The sequence below is a fragment of the Scyliorhinus torazame genome, chromosome 6, assembly GCF_047496885.1.
Source record: "Scyliorhinus torazame isolate Kashiwa2021f chromosome 6, sScyTor2.1, whole genome shotgun sequence".
Lineage (NCBI taxonomy): Eukaryota > Metazoa > Chordata > Chondrichthyes > Carcharhiniformes > Scyliorhinidae > Scyliorhinus > Scyliorhinus torazame.
In genome coordinates this window covers 294940801-294965046 of record NC_092712.1, presented here as the reverse complement: position 1 = coordinate 294965046, position 24246 = coordinate 294940801, and the positions used below count along the sequence as shown (strand labels likewise).

Genomic DNA, 24246 nt, shown 5'->3' with positions numbered 1-24246 from the left:
ACCAGACACAAATCTCCCCCCCCCCCCAATAGTCAAACAGAAACAAAAGGGAAAGATACCCACACACATTCTCAAAATGAGAACAGCAAAGTCACAAAAGCGAATTTTGGTGAAAACCTTGGGCTACATAATCCAAACATTAGCCCTCTCCTCTTCACCTACACTTAGTACAATCTTGTTCAAACAATCAGAGCTCAAAATAATTGCTTGCTTATGGCCTTGTTTGGTTGCTTCTGCTTTAAAGTTACTGGACTTTATCAAAAAAAGCACCCACTTCAAAACATAAAAAGTCCAACTTCACAATAAGACAAACAATACTTTCCGATATTTTGTTGGGATGTGGAAGGAACTGTTTTGAATTTGTGTGATCTCATTATGAACATGTTTTCCTTTTAATGTATTTCTGGCGTCAATGCACTGAACGATCAGAACAATCTTTCTCTCAATTATTAAGCCAGGTATGTTGTTTAGTAGCCCAGAAACCAAACTACAATATTGCACTCTAGAACATGAAGAAGCAGTCAGGCAGGTTTCTTAAGGATCCCTGCAAGAAAGTCTAATGTGAGCAAGAATGAAACTGAACTCAGTTGTCCCATCTGCGTCAATAACTCATTAACGCCAATTATGAAAGCACACACACCCTTCGGAGAGGAATAGTACCCATATGACTTCACCGTACCTCGAAAAGTAGGAGCAGAGGAACGCCCTGCATTCGAACACAATACAAAATAATCTGCAAAAACATTGAACAGGTTTTACATTTCTTGGTGGAGCAAGGGAGGCAGAATGAAACCTGAGTGCTCCATTCGCTCTCGCCATCTCTGCTCGCCCAATCAAGCATCAGAGGCCAATTAGTAGCCAGTCAGCGGGAAGGAGACCACCCCCCACCCCCCGCTCCATGCCCAATCGATACTGTCGGCTGAGACGCAGAGGGATGAACGCTGTGAACGGGAAGTCAGTAACAGCAAGAATTGGAAAGATTATAAGACCATAAGAAACAGGAACAGGAGTAGGCCATTCAACCGTTCATAGAACATAGAAAAATACAGCACAGAACAGGCCCTTCGGCCCACGATGTTGTGCCGAAACTTTGTCCTAGATTAATCATAGATTATCATAGAATTTACAGTGCAGAAGGAGGCCATTCGGCCCATCGAGTCTGCACCAACCCAAGGTCAACACCTCCACCCTATCCCCATTACCCAGTAACCCCACCCAACACTAAGGGCAATTTATCATGGCCAATCCACCTAACCTGCACATCTTTGGACTGTGGGAGGAAACCGGAGCACCCGGAGGAAACCCACGCACACACGGGGAGGATGTGCAGACTCCGCACAGACAGTGACTCAAGCCGGAATCGAACCTGGGACCCTGGAGCTGTGAAGCAATTGTGCTATCCACAATGCTACCGTGCTGCCCTTAAGAACAAATTAATCTGCACTATATCATTCTACCATAATCCATGTACCTATCCAATAGCTGCTTGAAGGTCCCTAATATTTCCGATTCAACTACTTCCACAGGCAGTGCATTCCATGCCCCCACTACTCTCTGGGTAAAGAACCTACCTCTGACATCCCTCCTTATATCTTCCACCATTCACCTTAAATTTATGTCCCCTTGTAATGGTTTGTTCCACCCGGGGAAAAAGTCTCTGCTGTCTACTCTATCTATTCCCCTGATCATCTTATAAACCTCGATCAAGTTGCCCCTCATCCTTCTCCGTTCTAATGAGAAAAGGCCTAGCACCCTCAACCTTTCCTCGTAAGACCTACTTTCCATTCCAGGCAACATCCTGCTAAATCTCTTTTGCACCTTTTTCAAAGCTTCCACATCCTTCCTAAAATGAGGCGACCAAAACTGCACACAGTAGTCCAAATGTGACCTTACCAAGGTTTTGTACAGCTGCATCATCACCTCACGGCTCTTAACTTCAATCCCTCTGTTAATGAACGCTAGCACACCATAGGCCTTCTTCACAGCTCTATCCACTTGAGTCGCAACTTTCAAAGATGTATGAACATAGACCCCAAGATCTCTCTGCTCCTCCACATTACCACGAACTCTACCATTAACCCTGTATTCCGCATTCATATTTGTCCTTCCAAAATGGACAACCTCACACTTTTCAGGGTTAAACTCCATCTGCCACTTCTCCGCCCAGCTCTGCATCCTATCTATGTCTCTTTGCAGCCGACAACAGCTCTCCTCACTATCCACAAGTCCACCAATCTTCGTATAGTCTGCAAATTTACTGGCCCACCCTTCAACTCCCTCATCCAAGTCATTAATGGAAATCACAAACAGCAGAGGACCCAGAACTGATCCCTGCGGTATGCCACTGCAGTAACTGGGCTCCAGGCTGAATATTTGCCATCGACCACCACTCTTTCACTTCGATCGGTTAGCCAGTTCGTTATCCAACTGGCCAAATTTCCCACTATCCCATGCCTCCTTACTTTCTGCATCAGCCTACCATGGGGAACCTTATCAAATGCCTTACTAAAATCCATGTACACTACATCCACTGCTTTACCTTCATCCACATGCTTGGTCACCTCCTCAAAGAATTAAATAAGATTTGTAAGGCAAGACCTACCCCTCACAAATCCGTGCTGACTATCCCTAATCAAGCAGTGGCTTTCCAGATGCTCAGAAATCCTATCCTTCAGTACCCTTTCCATTACTTTGCCTACCACCGAAGTAAGACTAACTGGCCTGTAATTCCCAGGGTTATCCCTAGTCCCTTTTTTGAACAGGGGCACGACATTCACCACTCTCCAATCCCCTGGTACCACCCTCCAATCCCTTGGTACCACCTTGTTGACAGTGAGGACGAAAAGATCATTGCCAACAGCTCTGCAATTTCATCTCTTGCTTTCCATAGAATCCTTGGATATATCCCGTCAGGCCCGGGGGACTTGTCTATCCTCAAGTTTTTCAAAATGCCCAACACATCCTCCTTCCTAACAAGAATTTCCTCGAGCTTCCCAATCTGTTTCAAACTGTCCTCTCCAACAATATGGCCCCTCTCATTTGTAAGTACTGAAGAAAAGTACTCGTTCAAGACCTCTCCTATCTCTCCAGACTCAATACACAATCTGCCGCTACTGTCCTCGCTCTAGTCATTCTCATATTTCTCACATATATGTAAAAGGCCTTGGGGTTTTCCTTGATGCTATCCGCCAAAGACTTTTCATGCCCTCTCTTAGCTCTCCCAATCCTTTTCTTCAATTCCCTCCTGGCTATCTTGTATCCCTCCAGCGCCCTGTCTGAACCTTGTTTCCTCAGCCTTACATAAGGCTCCTTCTTCCTCTTAACAAGACATTCAACCTCTCTTGTCAACCATGGTTCCCTCACTCGGCCATCTCTTCCCTGCCTGACAGGGACATACATATCAAAGACACGCAGTACCTGTTCCTTGAACAAGTTCCACATTTCACTTGTGTCCTTCCCTGACAGCCTATGTTCCCAACTTATGCACTTCAATTCTTGTCTGATGACATCGTATTTACCTTCCCCCAATTGTAAACCTTGCCCTGTTGCACGCACCTATCCCTCTCCATTACTAAAGTGAAAGTCACAGAATTGGGGTCACTATCTCCAAAATGCTCCCCCAATAACAAATCTATCACTTGCCCTGGTTCATTACCAAGTACCAAATCCAATATGGCCTCCCCTCTGGTCGGACAATCTACATACTGTGTTAGAAAAGCTTCCTGGACACACTGCACAAACACCACCCCATCCAAACTATTTGATCTAAAGAGTTTCCACTCAATGTTTGGGAAGTTGAAGTCACCCATGACTACTACTACCCTGTGACTTCTGCACCTTTCCAAAATCTGTTTCCCAATCTGTTCCTCCACACCTCTGCTACTATTGGGGGGCCTAGAGAAAACTCCCAACAAGGTGACTGCTCCTTTCCTATTTCTGACTTCAACCCATACTACCTCAGTAGCCAGATCCTCCTCGAACTGCCTTCCTGCAGCTGTTATACTATCTCTAATTAAAAATGCCCCCCACGCCCCCACCTCTTTTACCACCCTCCCTAATCTTATTGAAACATCTATAACCAGGGATCTCCAACAACCATTTCTGCCCCTCTTCTATCCAAGTTTCCATGATGGCCACCACATCGTAGGCCCAAGTACCGATCCATGCCTTAAGTTCACCCACCTTATTCCTGATGCTTCTTGCATTGAAGTATACACACTTCAACTCATCTCCGTGCCTGCAAGTACTCTCCTTTGTCAGTGTTGCCTTCCCCACTGCCTCACTACATGCTTTGGCGTCCTGAATATCGGCTACCTTAGTTGCTGGACTACAAATCCGGTTCCCATTCCCCTGCCAAATTAGTTTAAACCCTCCCGAAGAGTAGTAGAAAAGCTCCCTCCCAGGATATTGGTGCCCCTCTGGTTCAGATGCAACCCGTCCTGCTTGTACAGGTCCCACCTTCCCCAGAATGCGCTCCAATTATCCAAATACCTGAAGCCCTCCCTCCTACACCATTCCTGCAGCCACGTGGTCAACTGCACTCTAACCTATTCCTAGCCTCGCTATCACGTGGCACCGGCAACAAACCAGAGATGACAACTCTGTCTGTCCTGGCTTTTAACTTCCAGCCTAACTCCCTAAACTCGTTTATTACCTCCACATCCCTTTTCCTCCCTACGTTGTTAGTACCAATGTGCACCACGACTTCTGGCTGCTCCCCCTCCCCCTTAAGGATCCTGAAGACACGATCCGAGACATCCCTGGCCCTGGCACCCGGGAGGCAACATACCTTCCGGGAGTCTCGCTCGCGACCACAGAATCTCCTATCTATTCCCCTAACCATTGAATCTCCTATTACTATTGCTTTTCTATTCTCCCCCCTTCGCTTCTGAGCCCCAGAGCCCCAGAGCCAGACTCAGTGCTCAGAGACCTGGCCGCTAGGGCCTTCCCCCAGTAGGTCATCCCCCCCCAACAGCATCCAAAACGGTATACTTGTTTTGAAGGGGAACGGCCACGAGGGATCCCTGCACTGTTTGCCTGTTTGCGCTGAGTTCAAACAAATGTTCAGGTCTGCTCTGCCATTTAATAAGAACATGGCTGATGTAACACTCATTAATCCATTTTCCTGCCTTAGAATCATAGAACTATAGAATCCCAACAGTGCAGAAGGAGGCCATTTGGCCCATTGAGTCTGCACTGACCCTCCGAAAGAGCATCCCATCTAGGCCCACTCCCCCGCCCACCCAGCCCTATCCCCCGTAACCTAAACTGCACATTCCTGGACACCAATGGGCAATTTTAGCTTAGCCAATCTACCTAATCTGCACATTTCTGGACTGTAGGAGGAAACCGGAGCACCCGGAGGATACCTATGCAGACACCGGGAGAATGTACAAACTCCACACAGACAGTCGCCCAAGCCAGGAATCACACCCGGGTCCCTGGTGCTGTGAGGCAGCTATGCTAACCACTGTGACACCCTTGTCTCCATAACCTTCAGTTCCCCTACTGATTAAAAAACCTGTCGATCTCAGCCTTGAAAATGTTCAAGGACTCGGCCTCTGCAGCTTCCTGGGGTAAAAAATTCCAAAGATTCACCACTCTTTGAGTGAATTAATTCTTCCTCAAATCTGTCTTAAATAAGTACCCCTTATACTGTGATTATGCCCTCTGATTCAACAATCTCTCATGCATGGAAACATCAAAGGCCCCCTGATCTCAGAATCTATCATTATGTAGTATTGAAGACTCAAATAAAAACATACAGATGCTGCAGAAGCTGTTGCTACCTTCGACCATGGTCCCTGGAGTGGGCTGTTCCTACTATCCCTATAACACCCTGGTGGTAATAGCTGGCATCAAAATCCGATCATGAGAAATTGCAGCGGCAGTGATAAATCATGGACAATTGTGTTGTTAACAAGGCTAGCTTGTTAATGGGCATAATTTAACGGAAATGAATCAGAGTCTCGTGTTGAGCATGTTTAGCCGGTGGGCCTGGGCCACGTTTGTGGAAACCGGTGCTAAACGGCGCCCGCTCGGGGTGTCTGAGGTGAGACCGTTAGATCCCGGGCGCTGGGTAGATCGGGCGTGGACATATTCAAGTCAGGTTAACTGCTCACTTGATAATGCAAATCTGAATCCCGACCCCAATGGGCGGGATCAAGATCGCGGTGCCTCGCGAGATCTTGTGAGGCGTGATGAGGCCCGTAAATCTCACGAGAGGCCTCTCGCGAGATTTATTGGCCTCACCGCGTCCTGAGTCGGGCGCGGCGAGGATTATAGATCGTGCCTGATGAGTGATTTCAAAATTACAGGGGAGGGCTGCGAATTTCAGCGTCTACTCACCTTCAGTAATGTGGGAGACTGGAGTGATGGCGTCACATGTTGCTGAAACAAAGCATCATGCCAAATATTTCATCAACGCATCATAGTGGATTGTGGGGTAAGATGGGGGGTGGCTAGTGAAGCACACCCAATTTGGGAACATTTTGTGATACAGGAACGAGTAATTTGAGATCTGGCATGTGGTAAGTGTTCAGTATTTGGGAAGAACAGGTAACTGTGGGCCTATGGTTCCCAAGGTTTTACCACCGCTAAGATTTGTCTCGCATCATTTCTTGGTCTTTTGTACACTAATATGTAGAAATTGATCACTGTTCGTCAACAATTGCATTATGGTTCATAAGGTAGAAAACAAAGTAGATGGACCTCTATCTTTCCTCGTCAAGCTTTTACTCAGTTTCATGGAAACAATTCCACCGGAGAATAGGAGAGAAATTGTAAAAACTGCAACCTACTGATAAATTTGGGCAGCACGGTAGCATTGTGGATAGCACAATTGCTTCACAGCTCCAGGGTCCCAGGTTCAATTCCGGCTTGGGTCACTCTCTGAGCGGAGTCTGCACATCCCCCCCGTGTGTGCGTGGGTTTCCTCCGGGTGCTCCGGTTTCCTCCCACAGTCCAAAGATGTGCAAGTTAGGTGGATTGGCCATGATAAATTGCCCTTAGTGTCCAAAATTGCCCTTAGTGTTGGGTGGGGTTACTGGGTTATGGGGATAGGGTGGAGGTGTTGACCTTGGGTAGGGTGCTCTTTCCAAGAGCCGATGCAGACTCGATGGGCCGAATGGTCTCCTTCTGCACTGTAAATTCTCATTCTAAATGAGATTAACATGTAAATAAAATAATTCAAAATTAATTAGGCAATGTTAATTCAGAGTGAACAATCAAACGGCACAGCAACTTTAACAGAAAGGACTCACTTACAACCTGACATTGTTAGTAAGGAATGAAAGGCTATTCCCCTGGTGTCTCACCTGCAGTGCAGTAAGAGCTTTGAAGAGGGTGAGAGTGGGAGGACATCTGCGAGCGTCCACTAATATAGTCAGTCCAAGTTCACGCACTCCCTTCCTGCAGTAAACAGATTGCTCAATTAAAATAAATCAAACTCAATTTAAATTCAGCCAATTTATGATTTCAATCTGTACTTTCATTTAATTTCCTCCAAACCTTCATTTGGTGAATTCATATGAAGGTGTATCTGTCACTTGTGATCATTAGGGTTTCTGTGTCTGCTGGTGGGTTGTGTGCTATCAAGTTGGGAATTACACATCCCTCCTCTAACATTGAGATATAGTTAATAATTAGCACAGCGGGCTAAACAGCTGGCTTGTAATGCAGAACAAGGCCAGCAGCGCGGGCTCAATTCCCATACCAGCCTCCCCGAGCAGGTGCTGGAATGTGGCGACTAGGGGCTTTTCACAGTAACTTCATTGAAGCCTACTTGTGACAATAAGTGATTATTAATAATTGTCCTCTTTAGAGAGTGAGTTTGTCTGAATTTCTTGGCCTGAATCTTCTCTCCCCCACAATTCTGGCCCAAGAAATTGAGACAAACTCGATGGGCCAAATGGCTTCCTTCTGCACTGTCGAGATTCTACGATTCTATGAACTCAGCATATCAGACCGTGGGTTAAAAATGGACTTACCTATTGAAACTTTTGTTGCACAAAATTTGTTGGGTGTATGACAAGAAGCAGTTTGATTTGCTTTGCTTACTGTGAAAGATAGCAGGAACTGGGGAGGGTTCTGTTCCTCCAACACTCAGTACGCTGAAATACCAATGTCTATGTCAAACTGCAATAACGTCGTTGCTCCATGAGCTGGAGGGAGCAATGAGAAGTTGCAAAGCTTCCACCAAAATGCTGACACTTCACATCTCTGTGAGGCGACTGGCATATTTCAGTGCAGGGAAAGATGACAGATAAAACTAGTGCCTCAGGCAAAACCTTCAAAAACGGAAGAACCTTGTTGTCTATTCTCTGCTCCTGGTAAAGGTCAGAACTGTGATGACAACACATGGAAACCAAATATAAGTTTCTGCAGAACTTCCTGCACATTTCCAAACAACATCTGCTTGGATACACAGGTTTTTGTTGTTGTTCTATAATTCAGGCTCATAATCTGCTGTTGTTTAATCGGCCATAATCTTGATTGATATCACCATGTTATAACCTTACAGTACATTAACACTCGCTAGTCCAGCAAAACCCACCCATCAATCTTTCAAAAGCTGCACAATCAAATTCCATTATGATTACATTTTGGGATCCTACTTTGCAATTTTATCTATTTATTATAAGTTTATGATAACTAAAGGTGTCAAATTTAATTTTTCTTTCGTATGATCACTGGATTAATTTTTATATTTGTTCTGGAAAATTTGATGATCTTGCCAAGACTGCAATTATTAGCCATCCGTCATTTTCCCTGGGACATTGAAAGCTCTGATGTTGACCTGAAACAAGAGGAGAGGCGGAGTCAAATTCCAAACAACCCCCTTAGCTCATTGGTGTGAGGCCTGATCCCACATTTGCATGTCCTCAGTCAGTTGCCTGCAGTTGCCTGGGCATAATGTGAGGAAGCAGAATGATAGCCTTGATACTCAAGCCAGTTAACATAAGAACTAGGAACGGGATTAGGCAAGTAAGCCCCTCGAGCTTGCTCCGTCATTCAATACAATCATGGCTGATCTCATCTCGCCCTCAACTTCGCTTTCTTGCCTGTTCTCCATAACCCATCAATCCAGTACTAACTAATATTCAGTCTATCTCTTCCTTAAATGTACTCAATGTTCCGGCATCTACCACACTATGGGGTAGTGTGTTCCACAGATTCTTGACCCTTTGGGAGAAATAATTTCTCATTTCATCTCTGTTTTATATTTGCTACTCCTTATCCTCAAACTATGACCTCTCATTCTAGATTGTCCCACAAGAGGAAACATCCGCTCTCCATCTACTTTCATTGACTTTTATCATCTTGCATACCTGAAATAGATCTCCTCTTATTCTTCTAAACACTAGAGAAATCAGGCCAAAACTACTCCATATCTCTTCATAAAAGACAAAACCCTAATCTCGGGAATCAATCTAGCTAACCTCCTCTGAACTGCCTCCAATGGAACTACATCCCTCCTCAAATAAGGACACCAAAACTGTACACAATACTCCAGGTGCAGTCTCACCGATGCCTTGCACAGTTGCAGCAATACTTCCCTACTTTCATACTCTATTCCTATAGGAGAAGGGCTACTAGGCAGGCATCGTGATTGCTGGTGAGGAGATTGGGGTTGGTGGTTAGGGTGATGAGTCGAGCATGTAGACAACCCTTTAGAGGCCGAAGGCTACACTCCTTTGTCTGGTAGGAGATCCGCGATATTTTGCTTTTATTTGAGTGTTTAATTCACTGCCATTTCTCTTCCAGGAAGACGTACTGCTCTTCTCTCCAACAGGATTTCCATTTATCTCTTTTACCATGTTCACCTTCTTTGTTCCTTTGTCCTGACCTATCCATGATCTTCTATTCTGCCCACCTTCGCCGCCCCCCTTTGCAACTATATAATTCTGTACAGTTCCACCTTGCCTCAGTTCTGTAGAAAGATCATTTAGATCCAAAATGTTAACTCTGTTTCTTTCCACAGTTGCTGCAAGACCTCCTGAGCTTATCCAGCATTTTTAAATTTATATATAAAATTACTTTCTCGGGCCTCATCTAACCTGACTGCTTGGTCTTCATTTGGCAAGAAGTCACAATGGTCCCTTTGCTCAGATCAGTAATTAAAATTGGAGTTACATCCGAATAACACCTTCTGAGCTGCACATTTAAAGAAGGGCCCCACTGACGTGAGGAAGGCGTCCTTGCTACCTGCTCAGAGTAGCAGGTTAAAAAGAAGATATCAGAATTGATGCAGGATTCCACCCACATGTTTTGGACCATTAGGAACCAATCACATATTGAAATTTATGATTCATCATCAGGTTAATTCGCTCCAATGGGAATTTTGCAAGTTGTCGAAGGAATAATGGCATAGATAATCTGGATAAAATACAACAGGTCAATTCAGTTCCTGATTATACAATAGTGCGTTACTTCCCTCTCTCTTCCTCTCATGAAGGCCGACTTGCTTTTGTCAGATTTCCACCCCATTTTTTTTTTTGTAAGAAGCCGTCCTTCATGTCTCCATCTCAGGAAGTGTAAAGTGTTTCAAAACCAATCAAGTACATTGTGATGAGGTGCAGTCACTGTTGTCATGCAAAAACCCAGCAGCCAATTTTCACACAAGCGGGTCACGAAATCAACAATGTGAAAAATGCCTGGTTAGACTGTTGTTACAGTGATGTTGTTTGGGAGATAAGTATTGGCCAGGACTCTGGGCGAATAGTGCCCTAAGACCTTTAATGTCAACCTGGGAGGGCAGACAGGGCCTCGGTTTGATGCCTCATCAAAAAGATGTCAACCCTGGCAGTGTAACACGCTTTCAGTTCTGCACTTAGGTGTCAGCCCGGATTATGTGTATGTCAACTCACGCACATCAAATAGGAAGAAGGAATTGGGGAAAAATCTGCATGGAATTGCCCTCATGGCCTGCGCTGAAATATCTGACGAACCACACACACCCTGAACTGACTTTGCCAAGTTTTGCAGGAAAATCTTATTTTATGTCAGAAAGTGGTTGTGAAAGCTGTTAAGAAGACGCCCACTAACACATTTTTGTGTGAGAGCATTTGTTGAGGGAATTGAATCACTGATATCCATCTCTGTGTGGTTAATGGAAGTATATTTGTTCTTTCTTCTTGTTTGCTGTTCTCAGTTTGTACGTTGCTTTTTTGTGAATACAGCAGTGCCTCTTCCACTTGATCTCCAATTTGCTGAGGTTATTTTCCAGGCAAAGAAATCTCTAAATGGATTAAATATTAGACACAAAGACTACCTGCAAAGTAAATCTGCAATACCTTTTCTTCAGATTTACAATGCTCAAATCCACTTGATGCATTTTTCAGGATATCAGGCCAGCATTTAATGCACATCTCTAATTGCCCTTAAAAAGGCCACAATGGAGATTGTGCTTGGAACTGCTGCAGCCTCCTGTAGAAAAGAAGCTTCAGAATCATAGAATCATAGAAGTTTACAGCATGGAAACAGGCCCTTCGGCCCAACCAGTCCATGCCGCCCAGTTTTTACCATTAAGCTAGTCCCAGTTGCCCGCACTTGGCCCATAACCCTCTATACCCATCTTACCCATGTAACTATCTAAATGCTTTTTAAAAGACACAATTGTACCTGCCTCTACTACTACCTCTGGCAGCCCATTCCAGACACTCACTACCCTCTGAGTGAAGAAATTGCCCCTCTGGGCCCTTCTGAATCTCTCCCCTCTCACCTTAAACCTATGCCCTCTAGTTTTAGACTCCCCTACCTTTGGGAAAAGATGTTGACTATCTACCTTATCTATGCCCCTCATTATTTTATCGACCTCTATAAGATCACCCCTAAGCCTCCTACGCTCCAGGGAAAAAAGTCCCAGTCTATCCAGCCTCTCCGTATAACTCAAACCATCAAGTCCCGGCAACATCCTAGTAAATCTTTTCTGCACTCTTTCTAGTTTAATAATATCCTTAATGTTGATTCAGCAACAACGGATGATTAGCCAGATATCGGCAAGTCAGAATGGTGTGCAACTTGGAGGGGAACTTGGACGACGATGGTATTCCCATGTGCCTTTTGTTTTATCTTTCTAAATAATGGAGTTTGCAGTGCTCTGAAGTACAAATAAGCCTTCAAGTTGGCTAGTTTATTTATTACTACCTTCAATTGTGGAAGCCATAGTTCGGTTTGTTGAACACAGATTGGCCTTTGTGCAAACTGTTAGCACTGCTGCCTCACAGCGCCAGAGACCCGGGTTCAATTCCGGCCTTGGGTCACTGTCTAAGTGGAGTTTGCACTTTTTCCCCGTGTCTGCGTGGGTTTCCTCCGGGTGCTCCGGTTTTCTCCCATAGTCCAAAGATGCGCAGGTTGGTGGATTGGCCATGCTAAATTGCCCCTTAGTGTCCAGGGATGTGCTGATTAGGTTATGGGGATTGGGCAGGGACTGGACCCAGATAAAGTGCTCTTTTGGAGGGTCGGTGGAGATTTAATGGCCCAAAAGGTCTCCTTTTGTACTGTAGAGATTCTATGGTTCCATGGAAACATGTTGGCCCAGGTTTCCGCTCCCAGGTTACGTGTGCCGGAACGGGAGATTTACCAGCTTTACGAACCCAACATTTAAGTATAGCTCACCACACATAAGGTTTTTGTTCTGATGGGGGGCTGAATTGAGAGTTAGGTCACGGCTGCTTGAATGAGTGAGGAGGCTGTTTGGTATGGAGGCGGCCTGTGGGGGTGGGCCTTGTCTCTGTGCTCTGGCACTGTGTTGACATTTTAAAGATGAATAAAACAGAAATCAGCTCTCACCGTTACTCCCCCCCCTTAACCTCTCACTCTCTCCTTACTCAATTCATGTCAACACATGCCACCTGATAACCCAACCCATCCCCATGGCCCCTCATGCCCCTATGCAAACCCGTTTTCCTCTATCCGCCCTCATCATTCCTTATACCATCAATGCCCCCTACATTATTGTGGCCCTTTATAGTCTCTATGCCAACTTCGCGCAGATTTATGCCAATCCATGTCCCCCACCTACCATCCTTTACTCTTAGCCCCTCCATGTCAACTTGCACAGTATCCTTTCACAGTTCCTTGACAGCTTTGAAAGCTCCTTGACAGCTTTGACACAAGGTGTCCCAGGATCATATCCAAAGAGATTTCCAAAATGGTACTCTGGCTATCCAAACAAATCCATCTAGTTTCAGATCAGCTCTTACCTTGATTGATCTGCACAGTCCAGGTGTACACTCCTGGCCTACCAAAATTCCACTTCAGTGGAGACAGCTGATTGTTTAAAAGGCCAACTGCTTCCATAAACCTCACGTGTGTAAATCTGGCCTGACTCAACTCCTGCTCCTGCGAAGATGGAACACCCCATGTTCGTGGGCGTAACTTACAATTTCCGGCCATTTTCTGGATTTCTGTCTCTCCATAGTGGCGAACATCTGGGCCTTTCTTTGAAGGTTTCAATAATAAAGGATGGTCCAATCAATGAGTTACTGTCCAATACATTAATATTATTTTGCTCTCTCTTTGTCTTCACGTTTAGATTTAGTTTCATTTGCTAGCTCTGTTTTCTGAAGCTGGGAAATAAACCCAAGTCACAGATGTTTCCTCCATGAACATTTTGGAACAAGCCAACAAAATGCTTTGGATGATTGAGCCAACTTCTGCTGTGGTTATCTAAACATACTGTTATTATTGTGTCTGCTGTTGTTAAGGACTTATTCTGGAGCAGGTTTTGACCTTTGTCACCTAATGTTTCGATAACAAAACAAATAACCTCTGGTGCACAGAGATTCCTCATGGATTTGGCTTCATCCATGTAATTCCATGCTGAGGTCCCACAGCATACTTTCATACAAAGGAAAGAGGCAAATGGAAACAAAAGGAAAAATGGAAATACACCAGTTGTGGTCCTCAGCCAAGTTAGTCTGGCTGCTGAGAACCCGTACCCAGCTAGCTTCCTGCACCATCTACTGGCAAGAGCGCCTTATCCTGAAGCTTGTACCATTACTATGCCAGCACAAATCGTTAGGTCACAGCTAGAGTACTGTGCACTGTTCTATGGTCTCACACTATAGGAAGGATATGATTGCATTAAAAAGTCTGCAGAGGAGATTCACCGGGGTTGCCTGGGCTGGAGCGTTTCAGCTATGCAGAGAGGCTGGTTAGGATGTGATTGTTTTCCTTAGGGCAGAGAAGGCTGAGGGGGAACCTAATTGAGGTGTACAAAATTATGATGGACATGGATAGTGTAGATAGGGGGAAACTTTTCCCTTTGGTAGACAGGTCAATAACCAGGGGTTATAAATTTAAGCAGATTTAGAGGGGATTTGAGAAGGGTCTTTTTCACTCAGTGGGTGGTGAGAATCTGGAACTCATTGCCTGAAAGGGTGGTGGAGGCGGAAATCCTCACAACATTTAAGGAGCATTTAGATGAGCAGTTGAAACACCATAGCATACCGGGCTACGGACCAAGGACGCAATCTACCGGTTGCGTTGCGCCCGAAAGGTGGCATGGCTGGTAAAGGACGGGAGATCCGACACCTCGCGAGATCTGAACCCCACCCATTGTGGGCAGGATTACTGTCTGTCAAATCTGTATATTGGAGCGCGTCAGCTAGTCTCACTCTAATATGGACTCGTCAGATGTACCAATGCCCTCAGATCTAATCCGTTTGCCTCGGAGACCTTGTGTGTGCACCGTTCAGTGCTGGTCCCCACAAATGGGGACCAGATGGAATGGCACTGCCAGGGTGCCACCTTGAAACTGCCAGCCTATCCCGTACATGGGAGTGGGGTGCGAGGTATTCCGGGGGGTGGGGGCTGCTTTACGGTGCGGGGGGGGGGGGGGGGCGGTTCGAGGTTGATGTGCGGTGCAAGCGGGTGGAGGTGGTCACCCACGGGATCTCGCTATCGGGCCGTCCACTCAAAATGGCAGTCCGACAGCGAGATTCCCTTGGGAATCCCTCGTATTCTATGCCATGCATAAATTTGCATGGCAAGGAATACTGAATTGCTTGCCGGTTTGCATTCCCAGGGGGATCCTAAACCGGTTGCAATTCATCTCCAGCAGGAGAAGATAGTCTCCCAAACGAAGAATCCCGCCCTATGTCTCTGTGGTTCTGAGTTTGCACATTCTCCCCATGTCTGTGGGGTTTCACCCCCACAACCCAAAGATGTGCAGGGTAGGTGGATTGGCCACGCTAAATTGGCCCTTAATTGGAAAAAAATTATTGTATACTCTAAATTTCTAACAAAATTTTTTTTAAATTAAAATAAGATCCTATGGTTCTAACTCGAGTCTGTGCTTCAATAATTCCACAGTAATACATGAATGGTGATTCGGGCTAGGATATTCTGATTATGGAACTTTCCTGCTTGTCCTTTCCGTCCCAGCCTCCCCAAACAGGCGCCGGAATGTGGCGACTAGGGGCTTTTCACAGTAACTTCATTGAAGCCGACTTGTGACAATAAACGATTATTATTAAATGTAATCAGCACAATATTCTGAGGGGGATAAGTCTATCTTGTGCCACTGCCTTTGTAAAAACATGTGGCTGAATCATATAGCTCCAGGCTCAATATGTAATCCACGCTGAATTAGCTAACCTCATCCTGTGTGTTGATAAGGGAAATGCAATTGGTCGCAGTGTTGATGAACAAACAGAGGACATAATCACACGGCGGAATATTAGCCAATGACACCTGTCGGAAATTGATTGAGTGTGGAACAGGTGATGGCTTGCTCAGTTGAACAACTCATTAACATTTACTGTCTAGGTTTACAATATAACGAATGACCATTTGTGCATCATAATGCCAGGCCATAGTCCCGGATGACGATAGGCTGTTTTCCCCTTTGAGGGGGAGAGCTGACTGGTGGTAGTTTAACTTGACGATCGCCACACCTCAGGCAAGGGACAAGGTTGAGGGGATGAGACCCGGGGGGGGCAGCATGGTGACGCAGTGGTTAGCACTGCTACCTCACGGTGCCGAGGACCCGTGTTCGATCCAGGCCCGGGTCACTGTCCGTGTGGAGTCTGCACATTCTTCCCGTATCTACGTGGGTCTCACCCCTACAAACCAAAGATGTGCAGGATAGGTGGATTGGCCACGCTAAATTGCCCCTTAATTGGCAGAAAAAAAATTTGGTACTCCAAAAATTTAATGATAAAGGAATAAGAAAGAAAAAAAAGGAGAGACCTTCATGAATAACTTCAGCTGGTATGGGATTTGAGCCTGTGCTGCTGGCCCTGTTCTGCATCACAAACCAGCTGTCTAGCCCACTGAGCTACACCGGCCCCCAACATTGCACCCAGACAGGGACTTGAACTCTGGACCCTCAGGTATAGTTCAATATCATTAAATGCCTGCAGGAGAGCAGGTACAGAAAATGCATAAAACCAGGATTCTCAGACTGAGTTGTTCGGTAAGGGCCTGTATACATTTGGATTCTTGGATACAGACTCTATAGTCCCATGCATACATTCACCTCTAGAACCAGGCCTCAATTGGGCAATAAAGATCTGACAAGATTAAAGAAGGGTACTTTGGTGTAACATATTAAAGGGAACTTTACTCTGCACCTAATGGCATCAAATGTGACTTGGAAATATTAAAGCTGACCTGGAGTGCTTGAAAAGCAAAGGCTAACGACAAAGTAAGTGAAAATTATCATAAAAATTCTTCAGGATCTGTCAATAGTATGGACGGAGTGGACATAGAAGTAGAATTGACCACAGACATGGAAATCTCTCACCAAAAGATCAAGTCAGATGGGCATTTTAAAGTAAAGATAGTTTCCATACCTTGGGATGGTGGAGTAATACAATAGTAGATGGGTCAGCTCTGTGCTGAGGCAGCGTTGGTTCACCCATATCACGTTGTGTGTGCCGATCTGGATCACAGCTCGACCAGTTTTATCTCTGTTGCCTGTCGGATAAATCACAAGTAACTGAAATTGTGAATTCATTCTTCCCCATGTGTCTTTGGTGAAACATGCTCACACCTTGATAGAAAATGTTCCAGCGTGCTCTACAGAGAAGCAAGAAAAGTAAACAGGTGGTAAGGAGATTAATGCAAGGAAGCGGTAGGAAATGTGATTAATGCTTGGTTCAACTTATGGGAGTTGAGAAGGTATTCACTGGTGGACAGAAGAAGAGAGGTAGAGAGGTTTTGCAAGGCATTTCTAGAATAATGGGGTAAACAAAGAGAGATCTGCAAAGGACCTATGTTAAATGTTTAACTGATGGATTTGAATAGGAGGACAATATTTTTTAATTTATTGTATTTAGCTGCAAGCAGGCAAAAATCAGAAAATAAGTGGCCCAGTGGTTAGCACTGCTACCTCACAGTGCTGGGGACCCGGGTTCAATTCCGGCCTTGGGTGACTGTCTGTGTGGAGTTTGCACTTCTCCCATTGTCTGCGTGGGCTTCCTCCGGGTGCTCCGGTTTCCTACCACAGTCCAAAGATGTGCAGGTTTGGTGGATTGGCCATGTTAAAATTGCTCCTTAGTGTCTATAGATATGTAGGTTAGGTTAAGGGGTCATTGGGATAGGGTGGGGGAGTGGGCTTGGGTGGAGTGCTCTTTCAGAGAGTTGGTGCAGACTCGATGGGCCGAATGGCCTTCTTCTGCACTGTAGGGATTCTATGATAACATGTTACAGATGAGGGATTTATTGCCGGAATCAGATGGCTATTTGTGGACCAGTTGAAGAAATATTTAAATTCTTTACATTACATTTGTATGCCACTTATTTCAGTAATATTTGGGGGGTGCGAGTAGGAATGTGGAGGCCTTTCTTTGCTGAGAGCCTGTTCCTGGCAGTACATAATCAGGAACTCAGATCGAGGAAGGGACGTGGGCAGATGCCCTAGGGAGGGTGAACATCATCGTGCGCGAGGCTCAGCCTCATACAGTTTAAGGTGCTGCACAGGGCACACATGACGGGGACAAGGTTGAGCCGGTTCTTCGGGGGCGAGAACAGGTGTGTTAGGTGCTCAGGGAGCCCAGCAAATCACACCCATATGTTCTGGGCGTGCCCAGCGCTGGAGGAATTTTGGAGGGGCGTAGCGAGGATGGTGTCGAGGGTGGTAGGCTCCAGGGTCAAACCGGGCTGGGGGCTCGCAATATTTGGGGTCGCAGATGAGCCGGGAGTGCAGGAGGCGAAAGAGGCCGGTATTCTGGCCTTTGCGTCCCTGGTAGCCCGGCGGAGGATTCTTCTTCAGTGGAAGGATGCGAGGCCCCCAAGCGTGGAATCCTGGATCACCGATATGGCGGAGTTTATTAAGTTGGAGAGGGTGAAATTCTCCTTGAGAGGGTCGATGCAAGGGTTCTTTAGGCGGTGGCAACCGTTCTTAGACTTCCTGGCAGAACGGTAGACATTGGTCAATAGCAGCAGCAACTCGGGGGGGCGGGGGGGGGGGGGGGTTTACTTTATTTTCGTTTTTGTTATTTACACTGGAGGGTCTGAGGGGGTGTATATACCTGTTGAGTTAAGTCGGGGTGTTAATGTTAATTTATTATTTATGTACAGGGGGGAGGGGGGAGGGGGGAGGGAGGGTTGCTTTTTTAGACCGCGTTTTGTACTTAACCCTGTTGGGTTCCTTTTTCATTTTGTTATTGATATTTTATGAAAACCTTAATAAACATTATTTAAAAAATTTTTAAATCAGGAACTCAAGGGTACGTGGACAATAGTTCCCATCCATTAGTTAGCATGCCAGGTGACATTAGGTGGCACTGAAAGAATCTTTCACTGTTATACTTAGTTGCATTGTTTTTTTCTCGTTTCTTGTTTTGTCCCATTGTTTACCATTCTAATGTGTTCCTGAAAGATTAAGTGAATGAGCAAAGGTCTGGCAAATGGAGTAACAGAGGAGGCTTAGCTCAGTGGGCTAGGCAGCTGGTTTGTGATGCAGAACAAGGCCAGCAGCACGGGTTCAATTCCCATACCAGCTGAGAATTCTGAATTCTCCCTCTGTGTACCCGAACAGGTGCCAGAATGTGGCAACTAGGGGCTTTTCACAGTAACTTCATTGCAGTGTTAATGTAAGCCTACTTGTGACAATAAAGGTTATTTATTTATTTATTTAAATATAATGTGGGCAAATGTGAAATTGTCCATTTTGACAGGAAGAATGAAAAAGAAATGAAAATCGCTTATTGTCACAAGTAGGCTTCAAATGAAGTTACTGTGAAAAGCCCCTAGTCGCCACATTCCGGCACCTATTCGGGGAGGCTGGTACGGGAATTGAACCCATGCTGCTGGCCTGCCATGGTCAGCTTTAAAAGCCAGCTATTCAGCCCTGTGCTAAACCAGCCCCTAAGAAGCATATTATCTAAATGGTGAGAGGTTGCAGAGCCCTGAGATCCAGATATAGATGTCCGAGAGCATGAATTACAAAAGGCTACAGGTACAGCGAGTAATTAGGAAAGTTAATAGAGTGTTATTGTTTATTGTGAGGAGAATTGATGACAGAAATAGGGACGGTATGCTTCAGCTGTACAGTGCACTGGTGAGACCACATTTGGAACACTGTGTACAGTATTATCTCCTTATTTAAGGGAAGATGTAAATGCGTTAGAAGCAGATCAGAGAAGGTTTACTGGACTAATGTCAGGAATGTGTGAGTTCTCTCATGAGGAAAGGTTAGACAGGCTAGGCTTGCATCCTCTGGAGTTTCAAAGAGTAGGCAGCGACTTGATTGAAACTTTTAAGCTCCTGAAGGGTATTGACCAGGTGGATGTGGAAAGGGTGTTTCCTCTTGTGGGAGAATCTAGAACCACGGGTCAAAAGGCCATAAGATATAGGAGCATAATTAGGTCATTCAGTCCATTGAGTTTGCTCCGTCATTCAATCATGACTGATATGTTACTCATCCCCATTCTCTTGCCTTCTCCCCACGACCCCTGATCCCCTTATTAATCAAGAAATCCCCTTATTAATCAAGAACACCAGATTTGTGCTCGAGGTGCTGTTACCTACAGGACTACAGACCAAAAGCCGGAAGGTGGAATTAGACAGAATAGTTCTTTCTGAGAACGTAAGAACTAGGAGTAGGATTAGGCAATTTAACCTCTCGAGCGGATCCAGCTTTCAATACGATCATGGCTGATCTCATTACGGCATCAACTCCACCGTCCTGTCTGTTCTCCTCGACCCTTCAACCCATTACTAATTAAAAATCTGTCTAACTCTTCCTTAAGTTTACTCACTGTCCCAGTGTCCACCGCACTCTGGGGTAGTGAATTCCACAGATTCATGACCCTTTGTGAGAAGTAGTTTCTCCTCACCTCCGTTTTAAATCTGCTACCCCTTATCCTGAGACTATGACCTCTTGTTTTAGAATGCCCCACAAGAGGAAGCTTCCGCACTACTTCTTTTTAAAAAAAAATCTTTTTATTGGCTTTTCTCTATATTTATAAACAGTTGTTGCTTATATACATTACATTTTTCTTGCCCGCGTTAATTTGCTTTATTTTACAGAGAGGTTTGTTTTGTCCTTCATTTGACTAACTGTACGTACATTTTGCTGCCCTCTGGATCGGTCTATGATATCCCCCCCTTCCACCCCGCATCCCCCTCCCCCATTGGTTTAGCACCCTTCCTCTTCTCTTGTGATTTCCCCATTTTCCTCCCCCCCTCCCCTCCCTGGTTGCACATTCCTTTGAAATGAAAAAATGAAAACCGCTTATTGTCACAAGTAGGCTTCAAATGAAGTTACTGTGAAAAGCCCCTAGTCGCCACATTCCGGCGCCTGTTCCTTTGGTTCTTCATCTTTTTTTTTCTAGTTTACTCCTCGTTGCTGGCCTCGAACAGGTTTTGGAACAGGCCGACGACCTGCCCCCAAGTATCCAGGAAGCCTTCCTCTGACCCTCGGGTGGCGTACTTAATCTCCTCCGGGTGGAGAAATTCCGAGAGGTCAGTGAGACAGTCTGCAGCTTTGGGTGGTGCTGTCGATCGCCAGCCGAGCAGGATTCTCCGGCGTGCGATCAGAGAAGCAAAAGCAAGGGCGTTAGCCCCCTTCCCCATGTGTAGCTCTGGCTGCTCTGATACCCCGAAGATTGCCACTAATGGGCATGGCTTCACCCTCACCCCCACAACCTTGGACATTGCCTCGGAGAAGGCTGTTCCAAAACCAGCAAGGTTGGGGCAAGCCCAAAAGATGTGAGTGTTGTTGGCCAGGCTGACACCTCTCACATTTGTCCTCCACCTCCGGGAAGAACCTGCTCATTCGGGTTCTGGTCAGGTGTGCTCTGTGCACCACTTTAAGCTGCATTAGGCTTAGCCTTGCACAGGAGGAGGTGGAGCTCACCCTGCTCAGTGCTTCGCTCCAGAGTCCCCATGCTACCTCTGTCCTCAGTTCGTTCCCCCATTTTGTCTGGTCCCGTCCAGTCGTGTTCGGGCTCTGTCCAGTAGCTGTCCATATATTTTCCCACCTAGCCCCCCCTTCTCGCTGCTTGTGCCTATCAGGTCCTCTCGTAGCGTGCTTTCTGGGGCCCCGTGGTACCCTACTGTCTCTTTGCGGAGGAAGTGCTTTATTTGGAGGTGTCTCAATTCCTGTCCTTTTATCCGACCTACTACTTTATCCATACCTTTTATCATTTTGTACACCTCAATTTGATCTCCCCTCATTCTTCTAAACTCGAGAGAGTATAGGCCTAAACTGTTCAATCTCTCCTCATACGACAAACCTCTCATCTCTGGAATCAACCAAGTGAACCTCCTCTGAACTGCCTCCAATGCCACGACATCTTTCCTCAAATAAGGGGACCAAAACTGTGTACAATACACCAGGTGCGATCTCACCAATACCGTGTACAGTTGCAACAACACTGGTTGATCATGGTACAAAAATTAAGGGTCCCTCATTTAAGACAGAGGTGAGGAGAATTTATTTTCTCAGAGGATTGTCAATCGTTGGAACTCTCTTCCTCGGAAGGCAGTGGAAGCAGAGTCTTTGAATATTTTAAAAGGCAGAGCTGGATAGATTCTTGGTAAGAAAGGGGGTTGAATGATTATCGGGGGTAGGTGAAACCTGGAATTAAGTTACAATTAGATCGACCATGATCTGGCTGAATGGCGTGGAACAGGCTCGAGGAGCCAAGCGCCTACTCCTGCTCCTAATTTATATGTTCATATGTAACAATGAGGATAGATAAAAGGGAGCCACTAACTGTATGATGCTAGGATTCTGAAAAGGTGTTCAATAAGATGCCACACAAAATGTTAATATGTAAGTTAAGGGCTCATGCACATAGGAATTAGGAACAGAAGTGGGCAATTCAGGCCTTCGAGCCTGTTCCGCCATTCAATCAGATCCTATCTGATCTCTTCCTGGTCTCAAATCCACCTCCCCATCTGTTGACCATATCCCTTTAACCCTTTTAAAAAAATCAGAAATCTATCTAACTCCTTCTTGAAACCATTTAATGACTCAAATTCCGCCTCACTACGGGGCAGCGAGTTCCACAAATTCACCACCCTCTGCGAGAAGTAGTTCCTCCTCATCTCAGTTCTAAATCTGCTGCCTCTCAACCTATATCCGTGACCTCTCATTCTAGGTTGCCCCACAAGGGAGAACATTTGGTCCACGTATACTTCATCAATCCCTTTTAGTATCTTATACACCTCAATCAGATCCCCTTTCCTCCTTTTAAACTCCAATAAGCCCAAACTGTTTAATCTCGCCTCATACGTCAACCCTTTCATCACTGGAATCAATCTGATGAACGTCCTCTGAACTGCCTCCAATCTCGCCACATCCTTCCTGAAATAAAGAGACCAAAACTGGACACAATATCCCAGATGTGGTCTCACCAACACCCTGTACAACTGCGACAAGACTTCTCTACTTTTATACTCCAGTCCTTTTGCAAGAAACGGCAGCATTCCATTTGCCTTTTTAAATGCATGCTGTACTTGCATACCGACTTTCTGCAATTCATGAACAAAGGCACCCAGATCCCTCTGCCCAGATACATCTTGAACCTGCTTTCCACCTCGATAATAATTTGCCTTTCTATTTTTTCGGCCAAAATGGATAACCTGACACTTATCCACATTAAACTCCTTCTCCCAAATTTTGTCCCAATCGCCTAGCCTATCTATATCCATCTGTAAAATCTTTATCTCCTCTTCACTGCCTGCTTTCCCACCTATTTTAGTGTCATCCACAAATCTTGCTATGTTACCCTCTATCCCTGCTTGTAGATTATTTATATGAATCATAAACAATTGAGGTCGGAGGACTGATCCCTACGGCAACCCGCTAGTTTCAATTCGCCAGCCAGAGAACGACCCATTTATCCCGAGCCTCTGCTTTCTGGCAGTCAACCAATCCTCAATCCAATCTAGTACTCTACTCCCAACCCCCTGTGATCTCACCTTCTGGATCAGTCTTTTCATGCTGCAGCTTATCTAACACCTTCTGGAAGTCTTGATATACCACATCCACAGGTTCCCATTATCTACCTTGCTGGTTCCGTCCTCAAAGAACTCAAGCAAGTTTGTCAAGCATGACTTATCCTTCATGAAACCTTGCTGACATTGGTGGATTAAACTTTGTCTTTTCAAATGTTCAGTCATCTCCTCCTTAATGATTGATTTCAGCAACTTCCCCACCACAGAGGTCAAGCTAACCAGTCTATAGTTTCCTACATTTTACCTCTCTCCCTTTTTAAATAGGTGTTTCCAATCCACTGGGCCCCTTCCAGAATTCAGGGAACTCTGAAATATCATAAACAATGCATCCACTATCTCCGCTGCCAGCTTCCTGAATACCCTAAGCTGCAGGCCATCAGTCCCGGAGATTTATCTGCCCTTAATCCCATCAGTTTATTCAATATTGTCTCCCTAGTGATCGTTATTGCACCAAGTTCCTCTGCATTAACTGTAGCTTTTGGAAAATTTTATTATCTTCTACCATGAAGACAGAGGCAAAATATTGGTTCAGTGCCTCCACCATCTCTGTGTTCCCCATTATTACCTCACCAGTATTGTCCTCTAAAGGGCCAACATTTACTTTAGCTATTCTCTTCCTCTTTATATATTTATGCAAGCTTTTGGTATCAGTGATTATATTTTCGCAGTTCACCTTAGCTCTTTTGATTTTGTTTATAGTAGCCTTTTACTGAACCTTAAAGTCTCCTATTGTTTCAGCTTACCACAAGCTTTTGCAGTGTAGTATGCCCTAGTTTTTGCCTTCATGCCTTCCTTAACTTCCTTGTTTAACCATGGAACATTTTT

General features: G+C 45.4%; 1 protein-coding gene across 9 annotated transcripts in view; it reads right to left on the bottom strand.

The window, feature by feature from the left end:
- Positions 1-24246, bottom strand: part of plekhg4b (pleckstrin homology domain containing, family G (with RhoGef domain) member 4B) — a 455924-nt gene that overhangs the window by 96233 nt on the left and 335445 nt on the right. For all 9 annotated transcript variants that reach the window (XM_072509880.1, XM_072509886.1, XM_072509884.1 and 6 more), the window contains 2 exons: positions 16803-16926; positions 7317-7410 (listed from right to left, as the gene is read on the bottom strand). In XM_072509880.1, coding sequence (XP_072365981.1) covers positions 7317-7410; positions 16803-16926 — 218 coding nt within the window. The remainder of the gene's footprint in view (positions 1-7316; positions 7411-16802; positions 16927-24246) is intronic.